The 26,448-nt window shown below is 43.4% G+C and overlaps 1 protein-coding gene across 2 annotated transcripts; it reads right to left on the bottom strand.

The window, feature by feature from the left end:
* Positions 1-15,078: 15,078 nt before the first annotated feature.
* api5 (apoptosis inhibitor 5) lies at positions 15,079-26,222 on the bottom strand. Of its 2 annotated transcripts, none has more exons than XM_083973022.1 (14): positions 25,933-26,222; positions 24,829-24,983; positions 24,585-24,678; positions 23,491-23,556; positions 23,039-23,190; positions 21,777-21,983; positions 21,466-21,570; positions 19,703-19,792; positions 18,597-18,778; positions 18,398-18,491; positions 18,225-18,281; positions 17,224-17,303; positions 16,990-17,132; positions 15,079-15,729 (listed from the first exon to the last, which is right to left on the bottom strand). In XM_083973022.1, exons 1-14 carry the CDS (start codon positions 26,009-26,011, stop codon positions 15,653-15,655), a joined length of 1,581 nt encoding a protein of 526 aa, XP_083829148.1. In that variant the 5' UTR covers positions 26,012-26,222; the 3' UTR covers positions 15,079-15,652. The 2 variants fall into 2 exon arrangements, with proteins under 2 accessions (XP_083829148.1, XP_083829147.1); XM_083973021.1 differs by having other exon boundaries at positions 24,829-24,990; positions 25,937-26,222.
* Positions 26,223-26,448: the final 226 nt, after the last annotated feature.

The following is a 26,448-nucleotide window of genomic DNA, read 5'->3' as shown; positions in this document are numbered from 1 at the left end:
GCTCAAACTCATGAACGCAAAATAGCTCCAAATACTGATGAACGCGGATTACCCGACGCTTCCCGAGGGATTTTCTCTTTTCTTTTTAGTCGACGGAACACAAATTTAGTAATCAGGCTTTGCTGACGAGAAGAAGAAAAAAAATAATAAATAAAAAGCCATTTTTGTTGAAGGGCTGCGTCAGTTACTAGGCATTGACGTCACGTTTAGAGTCTCTCACTTTACAGCCCGTAGAGCCTGATTAAAGACACTACCGCTCTGTGATCAGCTCTTGGCAAAATGTGCCATGGAAAAAATGAGTGCCAGAATAGGAAGATTTTACAGGTGGATATTTGTGGTGTGGAGTCGTGGAAACTGTAGCTTTGGAGTAGGTTATCTCCTGGTAGAAACCCTCCTCTAATGCTCTAGCATCTGGGTTTCCACCCCCCACCCCCTTCCCTCCTCCTCTCTCTCTCTCTCTCTCCCTTGTCCATATAGTACCCCCCCTCTCCACCAAACGTTGGTGCTGTTTTGGTCTTGGAGAATTTTTTATCCCAGCATCCAGTGCATTTAGCGACCAGAACACAGCATCTCTGAGCCGACGGCAGAGGACAACAGCGAACTGAGCCGCTGCCTCCACCATCCGGTTCTTATATCCACTGGCCGTGCCCACGCACCAGACCTCGCTCATCCGCGGAATAGACCCACAGGGAGCGCACACTTGTCCGTGCAAAGGCGCACAAACTACCACCACCACCACCACCGCCGCCACCCCTCTCCCCCCTCTACAACACGCTCTGTCTCTCACCTCCCCTTCAATATCTACAACACATTTACTGTAAGACCCTCTCCACGCGCCCCACACCGTGCATCTGCACTCATGCCGCGTGGAGATTCACGAGACTTTACGAGATGGGATGGGTTGCGCTAAGGTGGATGGTATTGGGGGTGTGGGGAAGGAGGGAGGTGGAGGGGGGGCACTGAGTGGCAGCTACCCAGAAAAGTCGGCTCTGAGAAGGGAAAAGGGCTGCGCCCGACGCAACGGTTTGTGCTATTTTTATCCCCGCCTGTAGGCCAACTGTATGTCCGTGACTGCTGGCGAGTGCATGTAGGCTATAGAGACACACAGGACGCTGTCAGTATGTTTCCTACAACCACCAGTATAATGATAATAATAATACAGAATCATTTTAAGTTATAAGTTGTATGCTCTGGATTTTTTTAAGACATCAAATGAATCAAACCAAAGTAAAAACAAGATGAGTCAATAGTCAAATATCTCTTCTAACCCCCCACACACACACACAACAGCCACGCTACACACACAGTTCCCTGTAGTCCACAATCATTCAATCAAAGAGGGAGCAGTATCAATGGGAGTTGCAACCGAGGTTCCTCAGTGCAGTGCGCCAACGTCACCGCGTGGTGTCGACAAACTCAACCAGAGATCCCCCTTACCCCCCCCCCCCCCACCACCACCACAGCCCTCCCGCTTCCTTAAAAAAAAGAAAAGAAAAGTATGCATTCCTGACTCTAGCAAGTTGCAAACCGCAGCAGAGTTCCTCTCTGTGAACTTGAGCTGAGAACGAACGAGAGAAGATGAAATTCTCCGCATATTTTCCATGTCACAGCCAGTTCATGGAGTTCATTGGGTTTCAGGAGGTTGGTTTGTGCCGCAGCCGCAGTTTTCAATCGAAGTGCAATCAGTTAAAGCCACGAAGCCCAGAGAATAAAAACTGAGGCTGAAGACTTTTACTTTCACAATAACGAGGCTATTGCAGCTCTAGAGAGAAACACCTGTTCCACCGGTCGGTCGCTGTCCCTGGTCAGTTTTGCGGCTCTCTAACCTCCCCAAGGATGCGGCTGTAATTTACACACAGACAGCTGATATTGATGCTAAACCTTCTGCCCCAGCCAGCGCCAAGTTAAAGGGCGTGCGGGGTTCGCAGTCGTTATTGCAGCCATGCAAAAAGGAACAGGACAGTGTGTAATTTAGAGGTGGCTGGCATTGGCAACACGCGTGGACTGACGCAAGTCCGCTGCGGAAAGTTGTTTACAAGTGAAGAAATGAAGGCGCTTTAAGACTGGAACAAGTCTACATGTGAGACGCTGTCACGCTCCCTCACTCTCCCTTTCTCTTTAAACTTACATTTCCTTGACTGGCGTGACAGAGTAGAAACTATACAGAGCTGTCAAAATATTTCAGATTTTAGAACCACAGCAAACAGAGACCAAAACTTCCCTTCTCCCTATCCCTCCCTCTCTCTCTCTCTCGGTCTCTCCCGTAGTTGTTACTAGGCATCTGAGAAGAGCAGAGGATCCCCAACACGTGAATAACACTCCTACGCGTTACCGCAGCCCGCTCTCTTTAAAGAGCCTGCAAAAATCCCCTCCGATGTCAATATGCACAGAGACAGAGAGAGAGAGACCCAAAAAAAGACCAAGCTCCCTGAATACAGTCCCGCTGCTGTGTTTATAGCCTCGTCTGAGATCCCGGAGATAGTAACGCTTGTAAACAGCAGCATGCCCCCCGATGAACCTCAACAACACCGCTCTGGGAGGCTCGTGCAGCCAATGAGAAACAGTGTTAATTATGAGCTTCAGTTAGAAATCTCTGTGGGGACACACATCCGTGATTTTAAGCAAAAAAAAAAAAAAGGCACCAAAGGTTTCCCCTCTAATGACCGACATCATCGGATAATTTGTGTCAAAAAGGATGGATTCAGACTATAGAAGCGGCGGGTAACCTGATTTTGGGGAAAACAAATTGCGTCCCCTGCTGCTCACCAGACTGCTGCTAACCTCCAAGTACCCAAAAACATCCAGGCATGGTCCAACTGCAAACTTCCCTGACTAATAGCCTAGTGCACATCACATTCTGGGTTCGGGATTCTACAAAAAAAAAAAGAATGCACTTACCTCTCCGCTTTTTTGACTTCTCTCCCTCTCTCTTTCTCTCTTTTCTTTCTTTAAACACATTTTTAAAAGGAGGTTTTTGTGCAGGCTGAGACTGACAGAGCAGACAGAGGGAGAATAGAAGCTGGGGCAGCCCACAGTCTCTCTCCCCCTGCGCCAGGATGGAGAAAGCAGGTCAGTCCGATGTGCGTCGTCTCCCCAGTTCTGTCGGAGACTAAAATATTTGGTGTTGCCATTCAGGATTTAGGGAGCTATAGCTCAAATAAAGGTGGCTTGGCTGGGTGGTGGTGGTGGTGGTGGTAGTGTTGGGAGGGGTAAAGGGTTTGGGGATGGAACGTGGCGGTGGTGGTGGTAGCTGGAGAGGAGGAGGGAGAGTACAAGAGAGTTACAAATGTGAGCCAGCTGATAGAAAGAGCCCGCCAAATCAGGGGGACTTTACGCATTTGGGGAGGCGCGCCGCACGATTCGCCTCACTGCATCTCTCTCTCCCCCCTCCCCTCTCTCTATCCATCTCTTCTCCCGTCTGTACGTGTCTATGTGCTTGTGTCTATGTGTATCTCTGTGTGTGTGTTTGTCTCCCAGACAGAGACGGAAAGCATGAATGGGGCAGGAGAAGCACGAATGAGAGTCCGTTCTATTGTCGGCGCAAACACGCCTGGAGACGAATGAATGGAGCGCAATTAAAGAGGAAGGATAATTCATTTTAATATTCATTAAAGAAGAAATAATAATAATAATAAAAATATATGTATTGCAGTCACCAAATGCAGCCCCCTCTCTCTCTCTCGCTCTCTCTCTCTCTCTCTCTCTCTCTCTCTCTCTCTCTGTGTCTCTCTCACGCCATCTCTGTGTTTGTCTCTCTGTGTCTCTCTCCCCGGTCCTCTTCTCCAGCAGTGTGCTATTGACCTGCATTGACGTCATTGCGTCATTAGGTATCCCTTAGAAACACTGACTTTCAAAAATAGTATCAAATTAATTCAGCTGGCAAAGAGAGAGGGGTAGGGCTTCAGAGTGTTTGGGGTAAAGTGGTGTGTGTGTGTGTGTGTGTGTGTGTGTGTGTGTGTGTGTGTGTGTGTGTGTGTGTGTGTGTGTGTGTGTGTGTGTGTGTGTGTGTGTGTGTGTGAGAGAGAGAGAGAGAGCGAGAGAGAGAGAGAGAGAGAGGGAGGATGGGGGGGGATATGATGCCCCCCATCCTCAAACACACCCACCTTCTCTTCCACCTTTTTCCAAGCCACCGGGGTTATGGGGCTATATCCCAGACGCATCAATATCTGAAGCCTAAAGATGTGTCCCATAGGGTTATTTTATTTTTCACATTTTTCATGTGAAAAATAATTCACATGAAAATTGCATTTCACATGTGTGTTCATAATGGCTGCCAAACCAAATATATATAAGTACGGAAACAACTGGAGAGGAGAGAATGAAGAAACCGTACACTGATTAAGGCGATGGTAAAAGATAAGAAGTGATAGCTTTAGTAATCAGGTCAAGCGGGTCAGATAGGTCGATCTCTTTCAGTTTCTGGCTCCCTGTCTCCTCCAATCTAAAAATATCCTCCAGCTGACTACGTTGAAAAAACATTTTCCCCATTTAACCCACAGCTCTTAAAGCAGAGCGACGCAAAAGCAAACAGACAAGCAACCAGACAGACAGGTATAGGATCAGAACCAACATGTGTAATTCTGCAGGTTTAAGGGATGATGAGAAGAAAACCATTCAGTGCCACCGAGTCTCAACAGACCTGTAATGACCTCCAAAAAAACCCAGTAACTCCTACAAATACAAAACAGACATATTGATTTAGAGAACCCAGCCTGGTTCCTGATGAACAGATATGTTGTCACTGGAACATTTGGTACATTCAGACAAATTCAAAGAGATAAACAATGAAGGACTGGACGTGGCCCCTGGCAATGGATTGAATGGTGATGCCAAACTCAAGAATGATTCCATTCAGATATTTTTGTCTGTAGAGCATGAATACCCGGAGCTGTGGTGGTTTGTGCTTTTAGTTTTAGGTCATAAATAATGTGACTGAAGCTGTTTGAGAACAAAGTGTATCAAAGGTTTTTCTGAGGGTTCCCTTCAGGAGCTGTCCCTGGTGCTGAAATACCATCACAAGCTCTTTTCTTCTGCACAAATTTAAAAAGTGTTGGTGTAAAAGAACATTGTTGAAAACTGCTGTGACCAGTAGCCTCTTCAAAATAGAATTACTGTTGCTGCAAAATATCCTCACCACCATCTCTACAGACCTGCACACCTAATCCACACGGGCTAAAATCAAATGCATCACATGCACACTGCAAAACATTTGCCAGTTCTACACACGCTGAGATCTTTAAGGTAAAGTGACAGATGATTGTTGCTCAGTATAAATTATGCTCACCAAAGGGATATTTCAACATTTTGGCAAATTTAATTATTGTCATAATCCCTATAGTTTTAGGAGCAGGTTCATTACCTTTAATTGTTGATGCAAGCTGGTTTTAGATCAGCGGGGCAGAGACGTGAGCTCTGCACGGTGCACGGTATTTCTGCTTTTCCCTCATCAAACTCATCAAATACACAATCCAACAACTCCAAAACGCTCTGGTGGACAAGTTGTGACCTGCACATTCACCACGCTATAAATAATAATGTAACATTACAAGACAGAGTCATTTTCAAGATAAATGTGTTTGCTTCATGTGTCGTAATGTTACATAATTATATGTTATTATTTCTTCAACTTGTCCACCAGAGTGTTTTGGAGTTGTTGGATTGTGTATTTAGTTTGATGAGGGAAACGTGGAAATACCATGCAGCTTGCGTCTCTGCCCCACCGATCTAAAAACATCTTGCACTGACAATTAAAGGTAATGAACCTACTCCTAAAACTATAGGGATTATGGCAATAGGCCAATTTGCCAAAATGTTGAATTATCCCTTTAATGTTAATGTTAATCACAGCAGTGAAACATACTTAAGTGGCTCAGTTGGTTGACAGACTTATTGCCTGGTATTGGTGTCTACCATAGTTCATGAGGCTACATTATAAAGTGTGTTCATTGTTTTAACACACAACTAAAATTGCAGCATGAAATATAATTAAGGAGAAAATCCTCCAACCGCTGGACATTTGATACCAAGCATCTGGGATACTCACTCATCCTGCCACTGGATCCTGGATGAAGCTGAGCACTATGGAGGATTGCCACCTTCCTGCATAGGTTTAGAAAAAGGAGCAAAAATAGATATTCTGCAGTCAAATGTTTCAGTTAGGGTCAAAAAGGGCATTTTGTTGGACAACGGGCTGGTATCTTCATATTTGATATATGATATTATGTGTGAGCAACATTAGCTGTTTACATTTTTCTTTTAATCTGATTATGAGATGTGTTGTTTTGGAAAGTGTCGCCTCCTGCACATTTATGCAAGACGCACATTGTCGCTGATGAACTGTCACTGAACGCACACATGTAGATGTTGGCTATTGATTTGAAACGTGTCCATCTGTTAATCAATTTTTTAGGCCAGTTCCTTTGAAAAGTTTACCAACCTGATTTAGTTGCTTTTTTCCTGTCTCATAGACAGAGAGTCAGGCTGTGTGTGGTTCTATATGTGATATATGAAGAGAAGGAGAGGACAAGATTCAAAAAGGAGAAGGGAGGGAGGGGGGGTGGAGAGACTGTGGCAAAAAATATTTCACCATTAGACTAAATTAGGCCTCATGAATCATCCACTTGAATTGAGACACACATTTTGAATGTCGTAGGATGCTCCATCTCAAGTCTGCACTACACCGTGCAGGTTTTTTCGCGTGCCAAACACACTATAAAAAGGGTGTGAGTGCTGCTTGGGAGGAGGAGGTGAATGAACAAAGAGGAGAGATGTTCTGTCTACACCCTGATGCATAAACATATACCACTGACCCGCTGAGGTTATTGCAAATAACAGGTGGCAGGTCAAACTTGGTGGGGCTTTTTCTTCAGGCTCCCTCGTGGAGGTCCTGCAGCTGATGTCTGACCTCTCTGTGGATGGAAGGGGAAAAGATTCCAACAGAAACCAATAAAAAAATCACATAAAAAAAACAGAAAACAAATTTAAAAAATGATGCGTAAAACACATGTTCAGGTACAAGCTGTAGGAATTTGAGATGTGTGATTGCAGGACAAGGCGGGGGGACCCACATGGGGAGAAAATGTATCACGGAAGACGTCACCACCACCAGTGGAAGTCACGCAGCATTCAGGGGTCAGTGCCAAAGCTGACGACAGACTTAGAGAGACAGAGGGAGAGAGATCCTGGGTGTGACTAAGACACTCCGACCATGGAAAAAACAGTGTGCTGTCCTCCATTCCTCCTCCATAATAACATAAACACATGAGTCAGTCGGCCTATCTGAGCGGAAATGTTAGCCTTGATAACGAAATGAAAATAACGCTCCTTCCATACAGTCTATTGAGCTTCAATCCTTTGCCCTATCTTTATTTTAGCATGTCAATACAATAATAATACCTTCCAAAACATTTGCCTAGGGTGTATGATGGCCCCAGTCTTTTCCACTTGGATCCCATGTGTGTGTGTGTGTGTGTGTGTGTGTGTGTGTGTGTGTGTGTGTGTGTGTGTGTGTGTGTGTGTGTGTGTGTGTGTGTGTCAGTTGGATACACACAGGTCCTTTTAATTTGTTTGATGTCCCCTCCCATCTGCCTTGTGGCTTTCCATTCCAACTCGTAGGCTGAGTCTTTCTTGGAAACAGTAGGTGTTTTGGTCTGATGTTTACTATTGTGGCCCTGTCAACGAGGGCAAGCATACACTCTGAAAAGAGAGGATCCTCGTACTTCATGCTGGACCATTACACCTATACAAACAAATAACAGAGGAGAAGGTTTTTTTTTTTGTGGTTTGGTGGTTCATGGTTTTGTTTTTCTCATTTGGTCTTAGTGGCTTCATAATTAGGCGACTCCAACTTAAGCTAGTACCCACCCCTCTGGTCTTTGGCTGAAAGTTAAAAGAATAATAATAAAAAAAATACTATAAGCTACATAAACTAAAATGATTTCATCTGTTGTTTGGAGCCTGTATTGTTAAGGTCTGTATGGGACCATTTAAGACTTCTTTGTCAAATTTCTTTTCTACTTGATTATGTGTAATAATTCACTGAATAATAAAAAAATAATTTAAAATTGTTTCCACTCCAGGTGAACCTTTCCCAGCTTGCACCATTGTTGTTGAGAGTGTGCAGAGGGATGGCTGGCCAGGTTTTGTTTGAATTTCAAGCCCAGATTAAGGAACCCTGTGCCCTCTCCTCCCTCGCCCTCCCCTCCCCCTATTTATTTTTCCATCTCTCCTGCCTAAATGATGTCAATGGAAGCAGAGCTATAGTGCTATTTATAGAACGCCCCCCTTACACCACAAGCGCACAGAGAGAGAGAGAGAGAGAGAGAGAGAGAGAGAGAGAGAGAGAGAGAGAGAGAGAGAGAGAGAGAGAGAGATACACACGCCGCCACCACTTAGATTTACATACCCCCCCACTCTTTTACCCCCTCACACCCACAGCAAACACTAGCCGTCCTCAGCATCACATGCCTGGTGTGGAGCTCTGCTGCGCACAATAAACCACTTCAAGAGAAGAATCCGCATGAATAGAGCCGCTGAATATTTATGAACAGGTTTGTCACATGTACCGCGCGCGCACACGCCCCCCTGCCCCATCACCCATCCTCGAACCCCCCACCTCACCCCACCCTTTAATGTGTGTGTACTGTATGTTTGCTCTCTAAGCCTGGTTATTGGCCGTGCAGCCGTACTTCCCCCTGCCGGCGGAAAGAAGGAAAAAAAAAAAAAAAAAGAGAGAGAGAGAGAGAGAGAGAGAGCCCATTGAGAGGGACAGGAGCGATGCGCGCCCCCTGCGTTCTTATTCTTCTTCTGCTGCGGCTCTTCATTCACTCATTTCGTGCAGTCATTCATTCATTCATTCATCACTTCCCCCTACTCATCACTCATTCACACAGTTCCACCCTCAGTCTGTGAATGAAGGGGAGAATGGGATGGATGCAGGGAGCCCACCTGTTCCTGTTGGTGCACTGTTTGCTGCTCTTATTCTAGTTTTTGCTTTATTTAGGCTAGTTGTTGTTTTCTTCCCTATATATACAGTTGGAATCTGTATCTGTGCGCGTGTGTGTGCGCGCGTGGAAAAAAAAAAAAAAAGAAGGGGGGGGGGGGGGGGGGGGGGGATATCTAACAGACCAAGTCTCAGGGGACACCAGAGTACACAGTGTTCCCTGGGTATGAGTTTTGGGAGCTCTATGCATAGACCAAATAACACCCCCCCTCCTCCTCTCTCCCTCCTCCCATCTCTTTCTCTCCACGACTCTTTCTGTCTCTTGACATTCACATGCTGGATTACGTAACATAGTTGGGAGGGGGGTGAGGTGGGGTGGGGAGGGTGGAGTTTAAAGCTGGAGGGGAGGGTGGTGGGGGTTTAAAGTCTCCTTCTATCACAAATAAATGCACGGTTTGCTGCACAAGCGTCTTCGATTGAGAAGAACTCATGAGGTCTGTTTTTTTAGACTGCCTTCTATTTCTGAAAGGCGGCCGTGATAAAAATAAACTACCCCCCCCCCTCTCCCCCCTCCCTTCACAGATTCAGAAACGCTGAATTTCAGACCCCGTCCTTAATCAACAGAGTGGTGTAAATACCTGCGTGTGTGTGTGTGTGTGCGCGTTAATGATGGTCGAACGGAACAAAGACCCGTCTGGAAACCAGTTTCATGACTGGTTTTGATTCCCAGAGCTGCTTCCTTTAAAGTTGATATAGGCTACAGTCTTTATAGAGGCGGAGAAGCTGTATCGTTATGTTCAAATAGAACATAGGACGTTTGATTTGTCTCCGGGGGCTTTGGAGACAAAAAAAAATCTGCGCTTTAGCGTTTTGTAGGTTGGCGATCGGAAAAATTTCAGCGCGTTTTAAGATGATGATGATAATGATTGTTACTACTATCATTCCCGACGAAGCAACCAAAGCTTGATGTATGTAATATATACAGCAGCAGGGTATATTTATAGCGCTACTGTGTACATCTCCATCCACAGCGGTCACATGTGCAGCAGCCGCTTCCCTGCACTCCTGCTGAAGTTGACATGTTAACACTCACTGGCTGCTATATTTAGCTCAGCCTCACAGTGCTGTTACTATTCCCAGCATTGTACATGAGGGGGCGGACTTGGCGTTTTTTTTTTTTTTTTTATATGATAGGGAAGAAAAAGTTCCTTTTTCACAACTGATTTATTTTTCCACGGCCTGCTATCTGTCACCGATACCTCGCTGTTTCAGGGACGCAGCAGTTCACGCTCATCACGATTTTTAAGAATGAAGCAAGGCGCAAAGAAAAATGCGATTGTTGTCAAATCAATGGCTGAACAGAAATAGCCTGTTAGAGTTGGAGTGTTAGACGTCGACCACCCGTCCTTCACATGTCCCTGGAGCACAACACCGACCTGTGGGACTGACCTTGGCATCTGCCATCCATCCCCATGCAGGGCCGTCGCTAGGAATTCTGGGCCCCCTGAAAGAATACTAAAGTGGGCCCCTACCCCCTGACTTTTCCACTTTTTTCTTAGACTACATATGTGTATTATCATTTTTTAATTAGCCTACTTTGTTTTGATGCTAATGCAGCATTACTATGAGTATTAGTCGGGGTTGTATGCAGAATAAATCGGTCATACAAAGATTAGACTACTGGGTTTTTTTGTGGGCCCTACTGGGCGCTGGGCCCCTATAATTATCATCACCTTTCTCCCCTATACAACGGCCCCTATCCCCATGGAACAACAGGCTATAGAAAAGAGCAGGTCTATCTCCTCACATCAGGAATCTTGTCAAGCTGAACACTGTCAACTTGTTGAAGCCTTGCACGTACACCAGTGAACATAGTAGCCACACCATTCATTCACACCTGAGTCCGGTTCAAGACAAATAACAAGCCTTCAATGTAGTTACACTCAGGATTCCCAGTCAAGTCAGCAGCATGGATAGTTCCTATTGGATCAGCACCATGGACAGCTCCACAGCACAGCACACACTTCTACGGCCCTGTTCTTGTCTCCTAAAAAAAAAAAGGGAGTATGATATCAAGTCAAGGAAGGAAATCACAAGAAGCTGGTGCTCACACTACTAACTGATACCAGATTTGTCAGTATCACATCCTATGTTCCATAGCTGGCATGGGCAAACTATTCCACAAAGAGCCGGTGTGGCTGCAGGTTTTTGTTCCAACCAATCAAGGACACACAGTTTGACCTGCAGCCACACCGGCCTTTTGTGGAATTGTTTGCCCATACCTGTTCCATAGGATAGGACCTATATTCTGTCCTCCATAAAAAAAAGGAAGGTCTATATCATGTCTGATCTGAAAGAGATTGGGAGAGGTAGGCCCATGGGCTCTGTTTCCTGTCCTTTTATGTCCCTAATATCGACAGCTGTATCAGTATGATCAATTTTGTTGTTGTTCTTTCATTTCTGAAATGCGTTCTTGACAAAGTCCAGCCCAACCACCACAGCTGCAGGTTCTCTATAGGGCCACTAGCTGTAAAGACTCCAACTGTATACAGGCCTTATTGGTCTATTTCCCATAGCATTCTTGTGAACACCAATAAAGAGAAACTTTTGCATTCTGGTGACAAACTGTGGTGTAAAACAAAGTAGGGCTGTGGGAAGGCAAGGTTACACTAGAAACTACGTCAACGACTGTACTGTGGCCTGCAGTATAGGCGACAGGCTGCAGGTCAGGTGAAAAACAGAACAATAGTAGTGTGCATGACTTGTAACTATTAAAGCAGCATGTTTAGGTCCCATCTCTTTCAGGACACTAAACTTAGGCCCCTGTTGCTGGGCCTGAACGCAACACAGAACTATAACCACTAGAAGACAGTAGTGTGCTCTGCCCCCAACAGATCATGTCTAAAACTTCATCAGTGCTGTATAAAACAGAACCATGAAAACCAAAGTGTAAAAGCTGTATGGTTGGTTTTGCAGGGAGCAGCCACCCATTCACGCAGTGTGTTGGGGGACATGATGAAGACCTTGTTTCATCACCACCACCCTCCCAAAGGTTGATAATAAAGTGAGGAAACCCATCGAGTTCCACCAAGTGCTTCAGGACTATTGATTTACCTTCACTTCTACTCTCACATGGACTCGTACAGTCGCTCCTTCCTTCTCTTTCTCTCTCTGAGGGTCGTCTTTGCTTCCTCTCCCGCTGCTGCCGCCCACTCCTCCTCCACCACTTGATTATTTTCAGCTCCGCCGTGTGTGTGCGTGCAAACGCATGTGCCAGCTAGGCATTGGCTGGCAGGCTGACTGACTGACTGACTGACTGGCTGGATGGCTGGCTGGCTGGCTGGCTGACTGGCGGGCTGGTTTGGGAAATACCTGGTCACGATCAATGAGGAGAGGGTTTATCTCGGTTGCATACCGCCCCCTACTGGCCTGAAAGGGGAACTGGAGCTCAGACCTTAAACGCACCATGGTGCTTGTGCCAGATGTACAGTAGGCTACATCTGCAAAAGTACACCACTATCCTGCAACAGGGGTGGAGAAAAAAAGGGGGGGTAAGACATAAAACAGGTAGAAATCTATGCATCAGGAAGAAATGTATGTGATAATACTAATTTCATGTCTCACTGTCACTGCCATATTCTGCCTACTGTAGGTATCACAATACAACCATGTTATAAATAACATATTATAGTATTTTATTTATTATTTATCTCATTGCACTACTTCATTGTTTATTTATTTATATTGTTTGCACAACTGCCACTTTTCTTAATCATATACTTGTGCATGTTCTCTGTTGTATTGTGTTATTGCTCAGTTGTTGTCCTCATTCTATGTCTTTTTATGTGTGTACAAGTGTGTGACAATAAACCGGAGTCAAATTCCTTCTATGTCTGCACATACTTGGCAAATAAATGTGATTCTGATTCTGATTCTGATATTAAGACCCCACTGCTGTAACAAATAGCTACATAATGCTCACCAAACACCAACATGGCAAAGCTTCTATAGCTGATGGAGGATGTGTTTCCTTTTCACTGTTGCAGCCTTACTTCCTCCCATTGACTCAGCACAGTGCTGGACCAGTACCTGACACACAGTCAGGCTTTTTTTATCTCTGGATTTTTGCGAGTGGTTCATGAAAAACAAGGTTTGTGATTAAGAGCGTTTTCTTCTTTGTCTCCCTCTCTTCTTTGCTCAGCCGGTTCGCAGTGTTCCTCCATGTGCCTTAACCCGAGCACAAACACAAAGAGACAAAAAAGACATCATGAAAGCTTTAAGTGACTCTTTGGGTGAGGATAAAAATAGAACCGGTTGCTCTGCGAGGAAAACCCTGGTCTCCATCGCCCTCTAGAGGGGAGACTCCGCCACGACAGCAGAGGAGAGGAGACAATGCATGGATGGAGGAGCATCTTCTTCCCATTGCGTTTATTTTTCTGCAGTGAAGGAGCTCCGATGCTCCAGCTTGGTGAAATCTCTACCTTTACACACAAAAAGCAACATTTCCAGTCAATACATACATGTCACATTACATTACAGACTGGATTTAGACATTTTCAGTGTTTTAGGTGTTGCATTAAAACACTTTACATCTAAAAAATTGAGTTTCCATGGTTTGTCTTCTTCCACATCCCCACAGAATGAGCCTCACGTTGCAGCTCATGATGCAGTTTGCATCATAGTAATACAGGGTTTCTGCTTGAATACTGAAGGTGCAGAACCATTAAAAAAAAATCATTGCATGATGCATTTGTGGTAATACATTAATTTGTAACTTTTGTATTAATGAACTGCAGATATAGAAGTTGAAATCATTCAGCTGTCTCTCTGCACAACACTGCCACAGTCAATTCAGAAAATAGAGTTTAAGCCCTCTGCTTCTCCTCCCCCTCCTCCTCCAAAGCATCCACCTACACACACAAGCACACACACGTGTCTTCACATGCAGACCTGTAGCTCCCACTGGCAGATAACTGAGCATTCGTCTCAGTCTTTCTGAGAAATTTTAGAGCCGTTGGAGCACATGTTGACGTGTTATTCTTTACTGCGTATGCTACAGGATTAAAAAATCTGGTTACTTTAGGATGACACAAAATATGGACTAGGATTTAGGTTGAGGAATGAGGAATTAGGCAGGTGGAGGATGAGGATCAGACTTGGATTTCTCCCCAAACTGATACCAAGTTTAGTCTGACCCCTAAATCCAATATCATTGGCATCTTTCACATCAAATGCTCACATGCCACGTGGACAGAGACTATAAAACTATGACAAGAGAACACAATGTAGACACAGACGTGAGATACCAGATCACAGGATTAGGGTATCTCTGCAGCCCACGGCTACATTTATATACAAGTGTTGAAACACAGAAAACATTAACTGAATGCAAACTCTAAGAGCAGCCAGTAGTTGATTTTGATTGTGTAAAAGTCACATGTTGTAACACAGGAGTGCCACTCAAAATTGGGACAATGGTATAAAGTCTAAGATATGAGCACTTAACTTATGTCCTTCAAAAAGGGGAGTGAGAGAAGTCGCTGCAATGCCCTAAAGTATACTGGAATGAGGTGTTTGTGTGTAGGAAACCGCGTGCATGGCTGAACGTGCACAAAGCCGGCAGAGCCTCCGCCACCAGGGTGTGTAAAATAAAATGTGATCTAAACATGGCAGCAACTATTTATAGCCGCTTCAATTACAGAGAGCCTGATTCTACTCCTTTTTTTGTACACACACACGCGCAGAGGAAAAAGAGGAAGCACAGCCTTACTGCAGTAGTGTAGACAGCCGTGTCGTCTAAATGCACATACAGAACTGTGAGCTAAAATTACCCTCTCATCACCGCCTTGGTACAGATATAGGCGAGTACACATGAAACTGTAAGGGAAAGGAAAGACGGGAGGGGACACAGGATAACTGACTTGGCGAGTGAATGGAGAGTGAGAAGGAAGAATGGGGGTGGGGGGGTGGATCAAGTTTGGAAAAGACTTCAAACCTGTAAGTCAGGTTTTGACTGAGAAAGAGGAAGTTAGAAGCAGCCGACTGGTGCGGGTCCTGATCCCTGACAAGATTTCAGCAATAAACCAGGACACAAGTTCATAGTTCCATACAAGTTTATGATAAAAATCCAATGATCATGAATCATTGATTCATACAAAGTAACACAATCAGCCAATTCAACTCAAGCTCTAATTTAAAAAAAACAAAAAAAAAACAAGATTAAATAAAAAGGTAGAAAGAAATGCATTCATCAACATGTTGCAAAACAAGAGGATCTTTATCTTTTCCTACGACAATCTGACAAAAATATTAATCAATTACAACTTGGCAGTCTTTTGTTCCACAAAAATACACAAGTAATATTTTTTTAAAATTAAGGAAAGAAAAACATTTAGTCTTACTGGATCTATTGAACTACAGCCGTGGCCAAGAGGATTACAGGAAGTAAATATTGAAATGGCAGGTAGAAAAATCTGAGCCCATTGTCTTATCTTCTAAATACAGGAGACCCCCAGCCCCCAGGCCCCAGCCCCCACCCCCCAACCCCACTTCAAAAAAAAAATCCTGTATGTGCACATTTGAAAGAGACAGAATTGGAGACCTGTTAAAAAAAAAAGGAGGAAAGGAGGTGACAAATAGTCCGTCATGGTGCAGAAAAGATCCTGATGTGATGCAGCTCAAAGAGCAATATGTATTTGTGTGCGTGTGTCTTCAGTAGATTCGGCCCCGGCTCCTGTTGCCTCTGGCTCCAAAGCCTCGTCCCCGGCCCCCCCTGAAGCCGCCGCGTTCTGGAGGCAGACAAATAAAAACTTCAGTTTGGAAGTTCAATCACTGAGGCCCAACAAATGCTGAGTGTTGAGGTGCATACCGGTGTCGTTTTCGATGACGATAGCGAAATTATTTCGTTGACGCCCCTTTTTTTCATGACGATAACGAGACGGTGACGAGATAAACATGGCTCTTTGATCACGAAAACATGACGATTTTTGTTGATGAGACGAGAATGGACGTAAATGGTAGTGGTAGGGCTGTGCGATCGCCTCTAAATTTCATATTGAGGATTGTCATTGCTCTAAAGCTTCACACGATTTAGCAACGGCTCTGCCAAAAAATATAATGACGCTGCTGAGACGAGCCGCGGTGCGCCCAGTGCTTGTGATTAGAGTGACAGGCAGCGATCAGATCCGGTGACCGCGGTGCAGCCGCTCGGCGGTGCTGACGGGTGGGGTGGTCAGACGTTCAAAATGCATGACATTTCTGCTTATTGTGCGTGTAATCTGTCAATTAAAACTAAAAAGTATCTCCATCCTTGTGTGGTCACGCCCACCTGGCATGCAGCGCACATTCTGCTCAACACACCTGCCGGCACTCGACGAGAAGATACAGTAGCCTATATGGACGTATTTTAAATATAATCCATCAGAAAAAAAACTGAATGCACTACTGTTGCCACTTTATCTGTGTGTAGGCTAATGCATAATCATTAGACCAGAAAGTATTTGCTGTTGGGTGGAAACATTGCATACCATTCCTTTATTATTGTAATTATTGGTGGAAATAGCCGATCTACAAGCTCACAATGTGTTGCAATATATTGAACTTATAGATCTGCTATTTTCACAACTTGTGTGACATCAATTCATGAAAAAAACTGTTGAAATATGTTGGAAAAAAGGTGAAATATGGAGATAAAAGGTTTCTACCCAACAGCAACCTTCAATAGCCTACTTATTGAATTAATTTGTTAAGACTATACTTTTTTTTTTTTTTTTTAACTAAAACTGACTAAAACCTGTTTGAGTTTTCATTGACTAAAACTTGACTACAACTATCACACATAGAAGTGACTAAAATTGATTATAACTATTAAAGAAAAGAGACTGGATAATATTCCATGCAATATATTTAACAGAAACAAAAATAATAGTAGGAAAAAACACTGTAGCTCAAATATGCCCATGTGTAGCATCACATAAAGATGACCGTGCAGCAGGAAGGTACTTACACAAACAATAAATCAAGGAAAAAGTGCCACCGTGTGCTCTCACCATAGTTAAAATTGCCAATTGTGGCGCTGTACTTGCCACTGGGGGGGTTGTAGATTTGCCGTGCATCCCTCCGGGGCAGAGGAGAGATCTGTTTTTTTGTGCTGGCTCCAGAGCCCATCTCCTCAGCTGACGGACGCTTCGGCCTAAAGATGAACAAGGAGAGCGGATGAAGATCTGAGCTGCTGCAGAAACAGCTCAATGAAAAGTGTTTGTATGGACTGTGAGCAGACTTACGCTACTGCCTCTGCCTTCTGGACCGGTTTCCAGGACAGAGTGACTGTGCTCTTGTATGATGGGGGGTTGTGGAAGAGATCCTGCAAAAGACAGAGAATCAGCTATAATATAGTCTTCACTTTGAGCTCTCAACATGCAAGTGAGCAGAAAAATGGAAACAATTTACATTGTAATGAAAACTAAAGTCTACACTAAATACTTCTGTGACTAATGCAGTTTGAGTTGACAAAAGGAAAGGTGTAGCTAGAACTTGGTACATTGCATTACAACACAACTGTGAAGTGTTCCTGTTTCTCCTCATTTAACTGAGGTGAACAAAATCTGCATTAAGATACAACAATGTTTCTTCAGCAGGCGGTCCACGGTGTCTGTTGCTTCCTAAGAAATATTTACACTATGGAAAAAATTACATACATGTTGAGATTACAGAAGGACGTGTTTATAGAAAGATTGTTACCATTAACGGAGGTGGTGGGGGAACAAATGCATTAGTAACTCAGAGGGGCTTTTTGTTTGCTTGTTTCAAGATAAGAACTGGATCATAAGTGATACACAGAGGTGCTTGATAAAGATATGTATAGGTTGATATAATGAACTGATTAAGTGTACCTAAGCAAAGGGAATTGAAACCCATGATTAGTTTTATTTTGATATATTGGTGTTTTTGTCATCTTCTTTTGTTTGTTTGTATTTGATTATTCTAAATTTTGATTTTCTGATTCATTTTTACATGCACATATATAAAAAAAACTAATGCTGTTTGTCTACTAAGACCACTTTTGTAAAATGAATGGTTCTAATGGGTGTTGAAGTATTGTTGTTGTAAAAGTGGATGTGAGGAAATGATTAAAAAAAAAGAAAGAAGCTACAACAATGTTCAGTATGACAACCATGTTCAGTATGACAACCGACCACAGAGCGGTGCCAAACACACACTAATGCTGAAGCAGCAGTATGTGTTTGTGTATTGGTCAGCCCTCAGTGTGCATGGCCAGCCTTACCTTGATGAGGACATTGATGTTGTTTGTGATCTTCAGGGCCACCACTTTGATCTTGTTCTGATCAACACAAAGACAAGTTAGACTCAGAGGTTTACAGCAGGACTTCCAGCATATTCATGTTTTCTTGACCGTATGCAATAAGTGATCAAGTCTCTGCTGAAGCTGATTGTTACCTCCTCTGTCTTCAGAGCGTCTCCTGTCTTGCCTTGCAGAGCGACTCGCAGCTGTCTGATGTAAACCTGCAGGCCCCTGGCAAAGTACTGTAACCTGTTGAAACACAGAGGGCAGTCAATTTAAAGTGCCAATGCATTCCCAACAATCAAACACTGCAGTTTCTTATGAGTGTTTTGTTTTTGCGTGTCAGCCCCTCACCTGATCTTGAAGTCTTTGAGGCGCTCAGCGTCCACCTTGTCCAGGAGGAAGTCTGGCAGCTTCTTACCGAGCTGGTGGAAGCCAAAGAGGAGGCACTCTACGTAGCTGAACTGAAGTTTGGGCTCCTCGCTTGTCGAGTTCTCTCCATTTTCCACCTCCTCTGGTGGCAGCGGCATGAACTCCTGCAAAAACAGGAAACATTCTCTTTTACAATCACCTCAGACAACTAGGGTGTACCATAACACATTTTATGCAACTGGTTTTAATCTACTGGGAAAAGTGATTTTATAATCATGGTGGGTCCTACGCTGGAGCTACTAGTACTTGTTGAACTAAGGCATTCACAAGAGATGACTGACATGGCTGAGGAGTAATGGGCCAACCAAAAGTGAATAAATAAGGAACAAAGATATATACTACTAGGCCGTTGTTAAAACTGTCCCTGAATCATTGGTCTTTTACCTTTTATTTTTACTGTTTGGTACAAGACCCAGCAAAAATCAAAACATCTGTAGCTGTAGATTTTCCAAGTGAAAATGAAAAGCAAAAATGATCATATAAATGCAATGTTTTTGTTATCATGTAGCCCTACTCTATGCAGATATGAACATATTTCAATAAACAGTAATGAGACTGAGGCTGTCAGATCAAACTTCGTAAGAAGTCTGTTATAGTATTTAAATTTCCCTTCTTTAAGTTTTATATTGAGTTGGTAAAAGTAAAAGTGTGTTGCAAATGTTACATTACAGATTTGTTTGGAATGCCCTCTAGTGAACACGGGACATAATAATAAGCTTGTAGTATAGGTATAATGAGCTTTAAAAAAACAACAACATTACAAATCCGAATATAATTTGAATATTTAACATAAGAAGCATTAGAAACTCAAATCTGATTTGGGAGGATTGACAGTCCTAAATGAGACCAACAGCAGAAACTTCACTGAACCAGGCAACATCAACACTGCTCAGACACATTATGGAAAACAAGGTGATGCTAAAAGAGGAGGAAAATGTCAGAGCAGACGGGGGGAAGCTCGGTGTTTGATGAAGTGTGTCTGCTGGTATTGCTCTCCGTCCAGCTACGACAGGACAGTGTGTTCTCACCAGCAGCTTGGTAAACAGCATGTTGAGGTTGGCCTCCAGCTTGTCCATGTCTCCGCAGAACGGACTCATCTCGGCCAGCAGCTTCAGCACCTACACACACACAGAGGAATGTCCATTGCTAATGAGAAACAGTGTTGCGTGGTGCAGACTAATGACCCATTAACAACATGCATTTGGCTGACACCTCTGACAGGTGGCTGCCACGCTGACTTTGTTTACTACTACAACCGCTCACCAAATGTCAGACATTAGGAGTATCGACCTCACACCAGTGGCCATATTTGTCAGGGCTCCCGGGGATGGAAGTGCCGTTCCAGGCTAAATAAATCCAGGTCGGAAAACTACTGTTCTTGTCTAACAGTCAACCAGTTTGGACACTTCAAAGCTGATTAAGCCCTCTTAGTACAAAGAAATGGAACAAAAGTTTGGAGCTGCAAACTGAAAAGTGGCAACTGGAGTGGGTCAGGGAATTCTGTTATTGGTGACACAACTTGAAGCCACTGGATTTAACATTTAGGGCAAGTAGGAGGGAGGAAGTTTACCTTAACAAACAGTTAAAGTAGCCATGTCTTTACATTTGATTTTTAGAATAATAAGAACATGAGAGAAGAGGAGAAACTTCATGCACTTGGCTATTAGTTAAAAGACTTTATACAAACACGACTACTCATTGAACAAGCACAGACCAGTTTCAACCTAGAATGTCTTCATCGAGGTGCAAAGGAGGTGGACCAACTTAAAAATCTCACCTCAAACTATTAACTACAAACCTAGAAGTTCAAGTGTTTAAAGGGATAGTTCAACATTTTGGCAAGTTGGCCCATTGCTATAATCCCTAGAGTCTTAGGAGAAGGTTCCTTTCCTTTAATTGTCAGTGCAAGCTGTTTTTAGATCAGTGGGGCAGAGACATGAGCTACTCAGCTATTGCAGTGGACGTATTTTCGCATTTCCCTTTTCAAACTCATCAAATACAGAATCCAACAACTCCAAAACGCTCTTGTGGACAAGTTGTGACCTGCACATTCACCACACTATGAAATAATAATGTAACATTATGCCTCCGAGTATTCCGAGTATTTGTAGTTCCGAGTATTTGCTTCTTGTATCATACAGTAATGTTACATAATTATACACTATTATTTCATAGCTTGGATGATCTAAAAATAGCTTGTACCGACAATCAAAGGTAAAGAACTTACCCCTAAGACTATAGGGATTATGGCAAAACAAGAGCAAACAACTTTAACTTTTTCACGAGTGTTGACCTTTTGCCCAGATTACTAAAACCTTCTTTCTTAATTCTAAGAAATATCTTACACCAGTAAACTGACTGTTTGATCGAAGTTACGTTTAAAAAGAACAACAAAAAATCTCCATATGGATTACCAATTAGTCAACATAAAATATATAGTGTGTCTGAAGACATCACACACTCTTTTATTTAAATACCCCATGTCCTCTATTTGTTATAGTTTGTGGGGTCAAATCATGTTGATCTATGGTGGACACATACAGTGCATGTCTACCTGACCATGACCTGGGATCCCTTTTTCTTTATCCACATAAAGAACAGATACTGTCAGGAATGTAAAATCCTTTTGAAGTTCATTTGTGATATTGGGCTTTATGAGTAGAATTTACTTCAGGCCTCCACAACATAAGACAGCTTGGCCACATCATGATGTCATTCCAGGGGCATCAATGAACCAAAAAAAAAAATGAAAATACCCATTGCCAGTTTGACAGTAGGAAGAAGAACTCACCTCCAGCTGAATGTCCAGCTCAGCCACAGGACTTGTGAGGGTGCTGAGGTTGGGCAGCACGTGTTCACAGAAGTACGTTACAAAGCGTGTGGAATGGACGTTTTTCTAAAAGACGGGAGGGGCCAACGATTAATTCATTATCCGAGTACAGCAAATCACAGCCATGGCAATGTAACTAGAGATTTTTTAATGAATGTGTTTAATCTACTCAGTAGTGGTTTACAAGACTGAAGACTGAATGGTATCCAAATATAAAAGCATGCAAACTATAACCAGCCGTATGATGGAAACTGTTGAGCCGTCCTACTTACAGAGAACAGAGGCAGGGCCTGGCGCGTGCACTGCAGCAGGCGGTCCACGGTGTCGGGGTCGGCCGGGTTCAGGGCCTGTTCCAGGTACGCCTGCTCCACCACCATTTCCACCAGCTGCTGTCGGCCGTGAACCGTCTGCAGCACCCGCAGGCCTGACACCACGCGCATCAACAGCACAAACTCTTCTCCCGTCACATCTTCCAGCACCTGGGCAGGCAGCAAATTACAAACGACAGGTTCTTCATCAACGCATGTTCTTCCACTTTTGCACAGACCAGCATCCACCAAATCACATATCCACCATCACCACGTTTAATCTGCATCCACCTCTCTGTCTTTTTTTATTCTTCTGGTAGAGGACAGACAAATTGATTTCCCTTTAGGGATTAATAAAGTAATTCTTATTTGTATTCTAAAAGTGTCACTATGAAAACGATGTATTTGTTTTGCGCGTTCACAAGACCGATGATGTCACTGGAACCCTTTGTGTTCCATGTGCCAACGACAGTCGTTAGAGTGACAGTCGTTGGTGGAAAGATGGGTTTCGACTTCGTTAGTGCCCTATTGTGTTATAACGACAAGTCGTTGGAGACACATGAGGCCATTTGTGAACAGTTGTTTTTCTTCGAAGGTGAAAACTGACGTTCTAATGTGTGTCTTCCGCAACCACGCAAATTAACATAGTGCGCCGCGATAGATATTCGGGGCAGTCAACAAACAATTTTGTTGTTGTGCCGATGTAGAGCTGCAGCTTCAAATTTACAAGTTTTTTTGCACCTACATGTTCCCACACTATATACGCACACATTCTTTTTACCAATTGATCCACAGACCACTTATGTGCCAATCACAGATCAACTGTGATCTGTTGCACAACTACTTATATTTTAATTTCCCTTCTTGAAGTTTTTATATTGAGTTGGTAAAACTTACGTGTATTGACAATGTTACATAACAGATTTGGTTGGAATGCCCTTTAGTGGACGCGGGGTGTAATAACAAGCTGGTATAAGTGTATATAATGAACGACGAAAAAAAAAGCATTAGAAATTTGAATCTGATCTGGGGGGGGGGATTGACAGCCCTTATATACACACCAATTTAAAAGTTTCCCAAACAAATGCAAGTTTTAAAATAAAGAAGTGTCAGACTACACCTATTAACCTAATCTGAGTCTAGTCCATCATGCGACATGATGTATTTGAATGTAAATGATAGGTGCTTCACAGAGATCACTCAACAGCTCTACATTGTATGCTAACCTTCTTCGTCTCTGCAAAGACGTAATCCTCCACCTCCTTCGTCATGACGTCCTCTGGCAGGGTCTTCAGTTTGGTTGACAGGAACTTGATGGCCCTTTCCCGCACTATGTCCTCTCCCTGCAGGATCTGAGAGAAGAGGCCTCCAAGAGTACCTGGGCAACAATCAGGAGCACACGGGATTGTGTCAATGCAAGAGCAGGATTACAAATTCAACGGCCAGCTCCGGTCTGAACGAGGGTCATAATGATCAAAAACACTCACTCTGACTCAGCTCTGAAGAAAATACAGCTTACAAGTCAACACGTAGAAAAGTAAACTCACTCAGGAGGAATCAGTACCCACACAAGAAGAGTAAAAACTATCTTTTCTACCACAACTCTGAACTAGGCTGATTTAGTGACAAATATACAAGACTCTTAATTAGCTCAAGAATAAGAGGAAACAGCACTTACCCTTAGCATCTATCTTGAAGATGGAAATTAGAGCTACGTTCACTTGGTTGAATTCTGCAGTATCATCTGCAAGCAAAAAAAGATCACAGATTTGTTAGCAGTCAGTACCAGGGCTGGATTGAATAGAAAACCGATACATACAAAAACAAAGACCATGTATTTTCCTCATAAACATGCTGAGCAGTTGTTGTGTAGACAGTGGCTCAGTTACAGCTGCATGATGCGCAGGATGGCTGCACATGCTTTTCTGCATATCTAGGTCATATTATAAATTAAAAGATAATGCTGATGATTACTGGCCAAATGAGCCAGATGACCATCCTGTAAACCAGGAAGTAAACCACCACATGTTGACTTCTGTGACTCGGGCTGTTGAGCTGAGTCTGGCTATCTCACAGAATCTAGAGATCACATATTTGAGCTTCGCTCATGTTTGCTGATGTAAAGCTGTGAAAGTCAGCTGTGGATTGCACTTTACACAATACATATATATAATATTCAGGGAAACAACAGTTTTGCTCAGACCTTGAAATTCCAAGGATAAGAAGCACTTTCTACAAGATTGGTGTTCATCTGACTCATGAAGAATTCCATTGAAATTAACTGATTCTGGACATTGTGAATTAAAAGGTTAATTCAAAAAAACTATTGGGGAAACAGGGCAAACATCCTGCTCTTCTCAGTTTCCTATGTTTTTTTAATTATATTAATTTAATATAATAAATATCAGAATCAAGAGACCAAGTTGCTGTTCAGACTGAAAAGTCGTTGCTGGTTGTCCAGTAAATATACTAACAGATAAACAGATCCTGACATTCAATGGATCGTTGCCATGAATCATGTAAACAAAACTATATGACTAATAGAGAATATATCTTTTATGTTTTTGCATCACTGAACAGATGAAACATGCTGTTTAAACATGTCACAAATTATACAAGTATATCACTATAGTATATAGAAATTTTCTTTCATAATATTGTGATAATTTGCAGTCAACATAATTAAATGATTAATCAAAGAAACATTCAGCAGATTAACCAGCAATGAAATCAGTTGCAGGCCCAAACAGTTCGTCTTGAGGCATCCCATACCTGTCTGAAGGAGCTGGGTGAGAATATCTGCAACTCTGAGGATGTTCTCACCAGTTGCAAACCGTGGGAGCTCCTTGATGGCCTGCCGTCGAATCTGGACAAAGACAAGTGCACATTGACACGGTCACTTTGAAAAATTTTCCATTTTCACCGGAGACAACTCGATAAACGAGGCAACAAATGCTCCAGCCACTGATTCTAGTTGGTTGCGCATGTATGCAGGCCTGTGTCTTTTTACACTCACCGACACATCTTCATCTTCACAGAGATCAAGCTGAGCATTGATTGCTGCGTCGGCCAGCTCTGGAAAGCTGCTGAAGAACTTGGGGATAAACTGTGCTGCCAGGCGCTTCTCCTTAGGGCCTCCCTTTACGCCATCCAGGATACCTTGGTAGGCATCTTTGTGCTGTAGAATAAAAAAAAGAGCCAGAGAGCCATAAACAAGTGTAAAACATACAACAGTTGAGATTCACATTATAACATGGCATGACCTGTAGACACAGACTGGTTTTGGTCTACAGCTCACCTTCATGTAGAACTCCATGAATCAGTGCATACTGAACCTAACAGTGGGTGGTGGTTTAAGAAACAGGGAGTAAGAATTTCATCTGGTTGTGTTAAAAACCCCTGAGCATACGGCATGTTTGAGGCAATACAATGATTTTGAAGGCGAATCTGTGTTTATGAATCATGGAGTGTAGCTACTCCTCAGCCTATGTGTGTGATTCTCAGGGGCTATTTGTGAAATCTGCGGGGGGAAACCACATCACAGTTACGTCTGCTTCCACCAGGACAATAGACACTGATGTTGTACTGTGGGGTCAATGTAGGGTTGAGAGTTTTCTGGAGCTCTCAGTCCCACTACATCACAGAAGAGCCATGTAAAGCTGCAAAAAGACTCCCGAGTCCTGTCCATTCGATATCTCGAAAGGAAAATGGAGTAAATACATTTCTATTTCTGATATGCACGACTTGGTCACCTCAAATCGCTACTTATTTTATTTAAGTTGCTCTTCACGAATTAAACATGGCGACATTTAAGTTAAACTTTCCATCAACCTGAAGGTAATCCCCATTGAATTAATAGTTTGGGGTAAATAAACAAAGGGGCGATTTAAATCTATTGAGTATCGATGGTCAATTCAATAACAGCTATCTCAAGGGTCGCCATGGTGAGGCTGTTCACATTAGCCTGGTCACTGTGTTAGCTACAGATAGCCTAGCACGCACACAACAATGTTATGTAAGTCAACAAAGTTATCAACAATGGGACCAAACGAAGGTCCCGTAGCAACGCAGCAATACTATCGACTGCACGGTGTTTAAAAATGAACACAGAGAGCTAAACTTACCTGGCTGAGGGTGTCCTCCTTAGCGTCAGCAAGGACCCCGTAGTTACGGTACAGGTCCTCGATGGTGACCGCCATCAGCGTGCGTCCGGGTGTCTGCCGCTCACAGAAAAGACCGCCGAGAAAACTGCACAACAAACCCCCTTTCGGGTCACCTTTTCCCCGCTTTTGGGCGAATGGACCGCAACGATAATCTATTACCTGAAAATACGTTCAATAGAAAGGGAACGGGGAGGTGAAATTTCGAGAAGCCCGTGAATGAACACCTCCAGTCGCTGCTCCAGCAATGTTCTCCGGGCTTTTACGCTACGGAACAAAGGGTACGGCGCATGCGCGGTGTTAACCAATTGCACGCCGCGTTTCAACACACGTGATGATCGTGTGCGCTGTAGTGGCGCGCAGTAAATCTTATGAACGACCGACATGTAAACAGTTGTAGGAATATAGTCAGTGGACGGTCCGTCTTCTGCACGTTCACCACAAACATCAACAAACATTTGCTTAGCACAAGTAGG

Source organism: Trachurus trachurus (assembly GCF_905171665.1).
Source record: "Trachurus trachurus genome assembly, chromosome: 6".
Lineage (NCBI taxonomy): Eukaryota > Metazoa > Chordata > Actinopteri > Carangiformes > Carangidae > Trachurus > Trachurus trachurus.
Note: the sequence above shows the minus strand (reverse complement) of the source record. Positions and strands in the feature narration are given on the sequence as shown.

Excerpts from the sequence above, each read along its gene's own strand:
- api5 (XM_083973021.1), bottom strand. The coding sequence starts at position 26,011 with ATGGCGGTCACCATCGAGGACCTGTACCGTAACTACGGGGTCCTTGCT. Across the intron at positions 24,679-24,828 it reads GTGAAGATGAAGATGTGTCG|ATTCGACGGCAGGCCATCAA; the intron begins GTGAGTGTAAAA and ends GTCTTTGTCCAG. Across the intron at positions 21,571-21,776 it reads AGGCCCTGCCTCTGTTCTCT|AAAAACGTCCATTCCACACG; the intron begins GTAAGTAGGACG and ends CCCGTCTTTTAG.